The 11105-nt window shown below is 39.8% G+C and overlaps 1 protein-coding gene across 1 annotated transcript; it reads right to left on the reverse strand.

Moving 5' to 3' along the window:
• Positions 1-2175: 2175 nt before the first annotated feature.
• LOC113891831 (olfactory receptor-like protein OLF3) lies at positions 2176-3129 on the reverse strand. Its single transcript, XM_027540310.1, has one exon. It carries the CDS (start codon positions 3127-3129, stop codon positions 2176-2178), a length of 954 nt encoding a protein of 317 aa, XP_027396111.1.
• Between the last annotated feature and the right edge of the window lie 7976 nt (positions 3130-11105).

Raw genomic sequence — 11105 nt, forward strand, 5'->3', positions numbered from 1 at the left:
GGGCTATAGCCCTTGTGGTTGCAAAGAGTTGGACACGACTAAGCGACTAAGCATAGCACACAAACTGTGCTTAAGGCGTATGGGGGGGAAAAGAAAGTGGAGGCAGAGGATCAGACTCAGAGAAAGGTTTACTGTGCTGCTGACCTTGAAGCTGGGGGAAGGGGTGACGAGCAAAGTGGAGGCTGGTGCAGGCAAAGGGGTCATGAGATGAAGACTGCAGAAGAGTCACAGATATCTCAACCAGGCATAGAAATTCCCCTTCTTAAAGCACCGTGTATATAATTGACATGCGTATACTTGTATTTTCCACTAATTTTCTTCTACTAGCTCCCCACTGGTCTCAGATGAAGTCAGAAGATAATCTTGCATCAGTGCCCTCTGTACCCTGACACTTCCTACCTGCCTGCTTCACCCTCACTACTGCCTGCATCTTCTATCTTCTCTGCGCTGCAAGTGAGGCTGTGGGCTGTTTCTGAACTTCCATGCTCTCCCAGCTCTGCACCTTTCCCAGGCTGTCTGCACCTTGGTCTGGACTGTTGTCATCTGGATAACTTTCCCTTACTTTTCTGGTCTCCACTTGAACCCTTTTTAAGGTACAGTTAAATATCAACTCTGTTTGAACACTGAGATTGTGTGTTCACAAGTAGAACTGCACATCAACTGACTCAAAGAAGAGACAATGGAAGAAAGAACTTTGAGAAGTCTTCAAGGGAGTATGAAGATGAGCTGCTATCGTATTCTTTCTCCCCCTTTCCCTTTATTTCTTGTACAATTACTACTTTCCCCTCTTTTATTTAGGCTTTCTCTCAGAGGTGAGGTCTACTCTAAACTAATTCAGCTCGGTAGATTTACAAAGATGAGCTAGGGCCCTGTTGTGTGGAGGAGGAAGGATGGAAGAACGTGTTTCTATGGAGACAGGAAGCTGACATCCTCACAGCTGACTCGACCATCTTGGTTCACCAAATTAAGTCTGTCTTATTTTACATCAGTATTGGATGAGGAATCTTTCTTTTAGATTAAATACACCTTAAAAATTTTATACATTATTTCAAATTTTATGTGCCTATTTTGTGTCCAAAGTCTAGGAAAAGAGCTAAGATATTTTTCAGAGGTTGAAGAGTTTTAACATTTAAATGGTACCCTGTCAAATTCTTCATAAACTGTGAGGTTAAATTACTCTCAGTTTATATTACTATCAGAAAGAGTTTGAAATGTAGCTGTTCCTGGGCCAATCCTAGCCATGTGTATATTCACCTTTAGTCATATTCTATTCAGGTAAAACAAGACCTTTACTTGACTATTCTGAGTCACCTCTGGGACCTAAAGGTTGAGTTTTATCTCCAGATCTCAAAGGTCAAGCTCAAAAACATTTTTAATCAGCCTTGATAGCAACACTCTCCTCAGAACAGTAATTCATATAATTACTGGATATGGATATATATCCCACACATTATTTTTGGTGAGTCTAAAAGGTAAAAATGCTTTTGTTCCCAATGAAAACACAATAAAGCTGTAAAAAATTTTTGGATTAATAAGGACCAGTGATATTATGAGCAAAAATACTATGAACATTTATACACAAGTCATTTTGTAGACAATTTTCATTTCTCCTGGGAAGATTCCTAAGAGGAAAATTGCTGGGTCATGTGGTAAGCATATGGTTAATTTTATAAAAAATTGCCACTTTATACCCTTGACAGAAACTGCCACTTTATACCCTTAACAACAATGAGTTCATGTTGCTCCATATCTGTACCAGAACTCAGCACTACCAATATTCTTAATTTTAGTCATTTGAGTGGGTCACCTGGTTTTTAAAAAAGAGTTATGCATTTGGAAGTCAAAGTACATATTTCTAAATTTAAAAAAAAGAACAAATAGTCCAAAGTAAGATCCATCAATAGGCCTATGATTACAAACAAAATTATAAAGCAAAACATGGTATTTTTTTCATTATTCTAGGGTCGTACGAATGGAGACTGATCAGTTCTATTACAGTAGTGCTTTATTTCTCTAAACATGCTGCCATGACATAGAGATATGCCCATGTCCCACACTCTAACCCAGAATCACCAATTCCTGGTTGCCAGGGCAATGAATTTGAAGCTTCATATCAGAGTTAAGTGGGGGAACACACAGGCAAAGCTCTTTTGTCTAAGTGATGCTCATGATTTATCAAGTCGCCACTTTTGACGTTAATCCAGATAATTGTCCTAGAAGCTTCTGCCAGGCCCCCTTCACCTCCTTGTTCCTTAGACTGTAAATCATGGGGTTCAGCACAGGCATCAAAATGGCATAGAAGACAGAGATCAGCTTCTCCTGAAGCACAGAAGGGCTGGAATTGGGCTGGATGTAAGTGAAAATGGTCATGCTATAGCACAGGACAACCACTGTGAGGTGAGAGGCACAAGTGTGGAAGGCTTTCTTTCTCCCCTCTGTGGACTGGATCTTCAGGATGGTGGAGATGATCCTGATGTAGGACAGGAGGACCAGGCAGAAAGGCGTCATCAGCAACACAATACTAGAAACCATGATGGCCACCTCATTGGAGGAGGTGTCCACACAGGCCAGCCTGACCACAGCTAAGAGCTCACAGGATATGTGATCAATATACTTGTTCGTGCACATAGGCAACTGAAAGGTGATGGTGGTCTGCACGAGAGAGTTGACAGAGCCACTGACCCAGGATGTGATGGCCAGCCTAGCACAGAGCCCTCTGTGCATGATGACCGAGTATCTCAAGGGGTCGCACACAGCCACATAGCGGTCATAGGCCATCACGGCCAGGAGAACAAACTCAATCCCACCCAGGCCCAGGGAGAAGAATAACTGGGCTGCACAGCTCACGTAGGGGATCCCTTTATGTTCCGCAAGAAAATGCACCAGCATCTGAGGAACGATGCTTGTGGCATAGGAGACATCAACAAGGGAGAGGTTGGTGAGAAAGAAATACATGGGAGTGTGGAGTCGGCTGTCCAGTCTGATCAGAAGAACAATGAGGACGTTCCCCAGCAGGGTCAGCAGGTAAGTGACTGAGAACAGGACGAAGAGAGCGACCTGAGTGGCCCAGTCACTGGACAGGCCAAGGAGAATGAATTCTCTCACCCAAGTCTGGTTATCTGCTCCCATATAAAAAACAGGATTATTAATCTGCAGAGAGAGTCAGAAATAACAGATGCTATTGAATTAAAGAATCATAAGAATAACTTCTTAGAAGAATGCTTAACATAATGATTGGCCAACCTTGACCAGATATTCTAGACCATTTATGGACCAAGAAGACAGGCCTGATTGTACTATGTATTATATCTACTCTACATAAGAGAGAGGCTAGCACTTTCCTCTGGACATGATGTGATCTCATAGAGTCAGTCAAAGCCTTGGAAATAATGCTGAGCAATTTTTGGAAGCTCTAAGTTACTGCAATTTCCAGAGAGGGGAGAAGTGCAGATGACAATGGGAAGTAAAATGATTAACAAGGAAGATAAACATGGTCTGAAGTTCGCAGACTTCCTTCTATGTACCTACTACATAAAATATGGTAAAATGTATAAATAAAATATTGTTAAAGGATTTGTAAGAGGCAGATATATAACAAGTAAGACTGGCAAATGCTAGAAAAATCTGGAATTTGGGAACCTGAATGTAAATCTTTATTTATGACTTACTAGATGCTTGATTGGGTTAGAAATTTAAACTTTTGCATACCAAATTTGATAATGCTGCATAATTTAAAAGTGCATGTATGCTCGAGTGTAGATAACATGGGGAAAGTATTTTATAAACTTACTTGTCATCATACTTCAGTAGTAGCATACTACCAGGTATAGCATGAGCTGTGCCCTGTGAAAGACAGAGTAACAAATGTTGTGCTTTCCTCATAGTCCCTCCACAGTTAAAATAAACGAAGCAAAACCTTGAATAGATCTGAAATCTAAGATGTTGGTTTGAATGCTTTGAAACTCCAGGAAATTATGAGTCTCTGAGATTTCGTGTCTTCCGTCTTTGGAAGGGGAAGAGGGCTATTTTATCTTGTTCTTTTTATTTTTCTACCCTATTTTTTTACTCATTCTGACTTGCTCTTTTTATTTTCCTATACATATGTATAGGAATATACATAGACTCTATATATGATCTAGCGTGTATATACAATCTCAGTAAAACTGATAGTATGAAAATAATCTCTTAAGCTTCCTAGTATTAAAAGAGGAAAACAAATCTTAACTTTTGTTGAGTATTTAGCAGATATGCATAATAAGTAGACACTTTGTTTTTGAATGATTTTGCAAACATGGATGAAGTGCCATCTTCCCTGGATGTTGGAATTTCAGTTGTGAATATTACCCTTCCCCTCTGCTCAAACTGTAGTGCTGGAGAAGACTCTTGAACAAGGAAATCAAACCAGTCAATTCTAAAGGAAATCAACCCTGAATATTCATTGGAAGAACTGATGTCGAAGCTGAAGCTCCAACACTTTGGTCACCTGATGTGAAGCGCTGATTCACTGAAAAAGACCCTGATGCTGGGAAGGATTTAAGGAAATAGGGGAAGGGGCTGGCAGAGGATGAGACAGTTAGATAGCATCACCGACTCAATGACATGAGTTTGGACAAACTCTGGGAGGTAGCAGACAACAGAGGAGTACGTTATCTGTTCCCCTTTGTGCTGTACAAGCTGCCTGGAGAGCATGCAGCCCAAGTCTCCCTGTGCTCCTCTTTCTCACCCGCACATCTCTCTACTACAGCCCTCACATGACTACAAATGAAGGTCAGCATCACATCTGAGGGAAAGGGTGACTTCTAAAAGCAGTACTGCTTTTGAAGCAGGACTTCTAAAAACAGTTCCTGCTTTGAAGCTACAATTGACCCTTGAAGAATGAGGAGGTTAGGGGTGACCGGCCTCGGTGCAGTTGAATATCCAAGTGTAATTTACAGACAGCCCTCTGCACTCCCATTTCCTCCACTTCAGCAGACTCAACCATACTTTCATGATGCAATGCTGTACCTTTTCTGAACTGTAATATTTACAGTGAAAAAATCTGCATAAAAGGAGACCCACACAATGCAAAGCTGTGTTGCTCAAGGGTCAACAAATTCCTTTTCAACCTCTCTGATTCAGCCTGTGCCTACTGGAAAGCAGCCGATACTCTTTTACCAGACTGATCATTCCAAATTGCAAATTTAATTATAGCCTTAAATAGCTAACAGATCTTCGGATATATAATTGCTTACAGAATTAAAACATCCTGAGTAGGAGAATCATTATATTTTACATTAATTGTAGCATTCAATGTCCTGTGCATGTTTCAGAGCAAAGCATTCTATTATTAAAACTCTACTAATACTTAAACACTCATCATGGATAAATTGGCGAATTACATTTAACCCATCAAAGAGTGTGTTTATTTTTAAAATAAAGAGTGCGTTTATTTTTTAAATTGTTTTGGTTTTAAGATTACTTAAATTTTAATACATTGGTATTCAAATATTCCTGGTTCCTATAGTCATAAAGTCCTACCTTAGACACCTAGTAGATTAAGAAAATAGATACCGCATCTGTATTTATTCCTTTTATATTGAATTTCTTCTTTGTGAACTGTTTAGACATAATTATTCTAAATAGGATTTTAAAATATGAATTAATTGAATTTATTGTGCTCCTTTAAAATATGTCATGAAAGAGTAGAAAACTGAGACCCTTAGACATGGGCAGGGAGGGGGGGTTGTTGATGAGGAACACAGAAATTATAGGAAAAATCACATATGACCTTTGGAAAGCAAAGACCAATTATTCATTGTTACAATATAACCTTTGGTGACCCTAATTAAAAGTATCTCTGTGTGCCTTCTCCCATTAGTCCAGTTATTAATATAACAAATAGAACCAAAATGCCTTTGCTCTATGACAAAAAAATGGAAACAGAAAATGAGTTTTAAGATTCCTAATACAACATATTTTATGTACCTTAATACAACTAACTAGTTCAATTTAGCCAGTTACGATTTTTTGTTTAAATTTTTAAAAAGTGTCCATTTAAGCTTAAACCTATTTGATTCGAAACAGAATCTAAGGGATTCTAAACGGTCTTGGACAGGACAAGTGAAAGTCCTGAGGACAGAAGCAGAATTCTCAACTGTGGATCCCACATGCTTATATACCTGAAGATATGTTCCTTTCATGCTGATCAAAAGAAATGAGTCATACCTTTATAAAGCTGAGCTGTCCAGAGAAATGGCACTTTCATTTAAAGAAAGAGTTTTCCGACTTGTGATTCAAGAAGTGATTGATGTAGACATTGAGTGTACCCATCTTGAGAAGTAATATCTGTGTCATCTCCATGCAGGGAAACAGAGAGCCCAGGGCCCTTTGGGTGGTTGATATCTCAAGAATGGGTTTGACATGCTAAAAGATCACTTAATTGTTTTTTCTCTTTGGGTTAACCTCTTAAGCCTGATATGGTTACCTGAGTTTTCACTTAATCAAGTCCAATGTCTTAAATTCAGCTTCTCAAACATGTGCAACCTAGCATTCACTTTTGGTGAAATATCTTTATGGTTTCATCATGAGAATTCTCACTTTCTTTATATGTCTTGTCCCATTTCTAAGACTAGCGTTCTCTTGAAGTCAAGTTCCCTCTCTCGGGCAAGTCACCACAGTGCAGTCTCTGTAGCTAATTCTAGAGAAATCAACCCCAGGATGAGAGTTAGGAGACCGACCTAGACCTAAGTCCAATTCAATCCCTACATGCTAAAGGTCTTTGCATAAACCATTAATTGCTTTACATTTTAATTTGCCTGTTATCAAAAGGAAAAGCATAGTATCATGAGTATCAAACCCTTCACAAATAATAATAATAGCTTTAAAGCAATTTATGTTTTCTTGTCTAAACATGTAATGTGCTAATATTCCTACCATCTGTTTGTCAATACTAATATCTAACTAAGGGTTTCATAATTCTAGGTTTCCTCCTTAAGTGTCTTTATCTCTTTGTATGAGTTCCAAACCTGAGAGAAGTCTGTTGAAAAATATCATATCCAAGCCCCTTGCCTTTGCAAAACAGGATTATTTTACTATATACTTTTGTTATGATACTTAGAATAAGAAGCGTTCGCTGGCCATGTTTCATATCCCTTGCATCCCTAATCCAAAATCTTTAACAAATCACATCAATTCTGTTTCTATATCTTCTAAACCCACACTTCCACATGACATTGACGTCTATCAAACATTAATCAGTGTCTGACAAAACAAACATCTCTGCTACTGTTTATGTCTACGTTGATCTGAAGAGTTTTCTTTTCCAATAAAAGGATGGACCATATAGAATAGATACTCCCAAATTCCTTGGGCTCCAGTAAGTCACCTGAGACTAATTGTGACTGTGAGGGACACTACTGGGAGGAAGTTGACAAGAGCTCCAAAACAGCTCCAACACAGACCTAATGAGCTTTGGCAGCCGCTTCACTGGCAATGCAGGACCAATGGATTCCCCTCAGAGGCCCCGTGCATCAGAATGGTAATTGCTATTCCCGCTCCCAATTTAAAAGGGTGGGGCCTCCACGCTGCCATTCTCCCTGTGGAAGGCTGTTCTCCATCCTTCTCCCACCAACATCTACGTTGTAGCCCTAGGTCATTCTAAAAAGTCAAAGAAGCCAGCTCACCGAAATTTTAGGATGTTCTCCTGTTACCCAAACCCAACTTTAACCTTCAGTGTCCCAATCTAGGAAGAACTGACAGGGCCTGCCTCTAAATCTAGGGTAAATACCAATTCTCCCCTGTTGAGCTCCAGATGCCCTTATTTCTTCCCCTAGAGACAGGAGAGATGTGCTTCAGTCCCCAGTATGCACACATGGTCTCATGGGTTCCGTGAGCATGGCCAGTATGACAGACATTCTAGTACATGTCTCATGACACTACTTAAGCTCCAAAAGCAATAGCATCACATAGACAGATTTAAAAATCCAAGATACGGAACCAATCTAAGTGTCCATCCACAGACAAACGGATAAAGAAGATGTGGTATATATGTATATGTATATATACACAATAGAATACTACTCAGCACAAATAAAACCAAAATTTTGCCATTTGCAGCAACATGGATGGTCTAGAAGAGCATTATACTTAGTCAAGTCAGACAGCAAAGGACAAATATTGCATCATGTTACTTACACGTGAAATCTAAAAAAAAATACAACAAACTAGTTAATATACCAAAAAGTAAGCAGACCCACAGATATACAGAACAAACCAGTTGTTACCAGTGGGGAGAAGTGGGGAGGGGCAGTATATGGGTGTAGGAAAAGGAGGTACAAATTATTGGGTGTAAGATAGGCTTTTCCAATGAGTCAGTTCTTCGCATCAGGTGGCGAAAGTTTTGGAGCTTTAGCTTCAGCATCAGTCCTTCCAATGAAGATTCAGGACTGATTTCCTTTAGGATTGACTGGTTGGATCTCCTTGCAGTCCAAGGGACTCTCAAGAGTCTTCTCCAACACCACAGTTCAAAAGCATCAATTCTCCAGTGCTCAGCTTTCTTTATAGTCCAGCTCTGACATCCATACATGACTACTGGAAAAACATAGCTTTGACTACATGGACCTTTGTTGGTAAAGTAATGTCTCTGCTTTTTAATATGCTGTCTAGGTTGTTTATAGCTTTTCTTCCCAGGAGCAAGTGTCTTTTAATTTCACGGCTGCACTCACCATCTGCATTGATTTTGGAGCCCAAAAAAATAAAGCCGGTCACTGTTTCCATTGTTTCCCCATCTATTTGCCATGAAGTGATGGGACGGATGCCATGATCTTAGTTTTCTGAATGTTGAGTTTTAAGCCGGGTTTTTCACTCTCCTCTTTCACTTTCATCAAGAGGCTCTTTAGTACTTCTTTGCTTTCTGCCGTAAGGGTGGTGTCATTTACATATCTGAGGTTATTGATATTTCTCCTGGCAATCTTGATTCCAGCTTATGCTTCATCCAGCCCAGCATTTCGCATGATTTACTCTATATATAAGTTTAATAAGCAGAGTGACAATATACAGCCTTGACATACTCCTTTCCCGATTTGGAACCAGTCTATTGTTCCATGTCTAGTTCTAACTGTTGCTTCTTGACCTGCATACAGCAGGCAGGTCAGGTGGTCTGGTATTCCCATCTCTTGAAGAATTTTCCATAGTTTGTGATCCACACAGTCAAAGGCTTTGGTGTAGTCAATTAAGCAATCAGTTCAGTTCAGTTCAGTCACTCAGTCATGTCCGACTCTTTGCGACCCCATGAATCACAGCACACCAGGCCTCCCTGTCCATCAACAACTACCAGAGTTCACTCAGACTCATGTCCATCGAGCCAGTGATGCCATCCAGCCATCTCACCCTCTGTCGTCCCCTTATCCTCCTGCCCCCAATCCCTCCCAGCATCAGAGTCCTTTCCAATGAGTCAACTCTTCCCATGAGGTGGCCAAAGTACTGGAGTTTCAGCTTTGGCATCACTCCTTCCAAAGAAATCCCAGGGCTGATCTCCTTCAGAATGGACTGGTTGGATCTCCTTGCAGTCCAAGGGACTCTCAAGAGTCTTCTCCAACACCACAGTCCAAAAGCATCAATTCTTTGGTGCTCAGCCTTCTTCACAATCCAACTCTCACATCCATACATGACCACAGGAAAAACCATCGCCTTGACTAGACGGACCTTCGTTGGCAAAGTAATGTCTCTGCTTTTCAATATGCTATCTAGTTGGTCATAACTTTCCTTCCAAGGAGTAAGCGTCTTTTAATTTCATGGCTGCAGTCACCATCTGCAGTGATTTTGGAGCCCAAAAATATAAAGTCTGACACTGTTTCCACTGTTTCTCCATCTATTTCCCATGAAGTGATGGGACCGGATGCTATGATCTTCGTTTTCTGAATGTTGAGCTTTAAGCCAACTTTTTCACTCTCCACTTTTACTTTCATAAAGAGGCTTTTTAGTTCCTCTTCACTTTCTTCCAAGGAGTAAGTATCTTTTAATTTCATGGCTGCAGTCACCATCTGCAGTGAATTTGGAGCCCAAAAAAATACAGTCTGACACTGTTTCCACTGTTTCCCCATCTATTTAGTAGATGTTTTTTTGGAACTTTCTTGCTTTTTCAATGATCCAACGGATGTTGACAATTTTATCTCTGGTTCCTCTACCTTTTCTAAATTCAGCTTGAACATCTAGAAGTTCATGGTTCATGTACTGTTTAAGCCTGGCTTGGAGAATTTTGAGCATTGTTTTGCTAACGTGTGAGATGAGTGCAATTGTGTGGTTATTTGAACCTTCTTTGGCATTGCCTTTCTTTGGGATTGGAATGAAAACTGACCTTTTCCAGTCCTGTGGCCAATGCTGAGTTTTCCGGATTTGCTGGCATTTCACTGATGCTGAAGCCAAAACTCCAATACTTTGGCCACCTGATGCAAAGAACTGACTCATTGGAAAAGACCCTAATGCTGGAAAAGATTGAAGGCGGGAGGAGAAGGGGACAACAGAGGATGAGATGGTTGGATGGCATCACTGATGCTATGGCCATGAGTTTGAGTAGGCTCCAGGAGTTGGTGATGGACAGGAAAGCCTGGCATGCTGCAGTCCATGAGATCACAAAGAATTGGACACAACTGAGTGACTGAATTGAACTGAAGATAGGCTTAATGACGCAGCAGCAGCAGCAGCAGCACAACATGAGGGATATAGCCAATATTTTATAACAACTGTAAATGGAAAGTAACCTTTAAATTGTATAAAAATTAAGATAATCACCTATTTAAGCCACTAAATTATATTTATATTAAATAAAATCTAAATCTACAAAAAGTTGACAAAGAGAATATCAGGAATTAATAAAAAAATGGAAAAACAATAAGGTCATCCAACATTCTCGACGGAGAAGGATGAAACTTCTATGCCTCTTCAAACTTTATTTTAATTAAAGTTTGTACTTAGATTGTAAATCAATGTGTCATATGAAATAATACAGAAGTATCTCTTATACCCTTTGACCAGTTTACCCCAATGGTAACATCTTGGAAAGCTACAGTACAATATCATAAAATAGTATGATACATAATGTAATTATGTAGTTATAGTCATGTGGCATG

This window comes from Bos indicus x Bos taurus, chromosome 4 (genome assembly GCF_003369695.1).
Source record: "Bos indicus x Bos taurus breed Angus x Brahman F1 hybrid chromosome 4, Bos_hybrid_MaternalHap_v2.0, whole genome shotgun sequence".
NCBI lineage: Eukaryota > Metazoa > Chordata > Mammalia > Artiodactyla > Bovidae > Bos > Bos indicus x Bos taurus.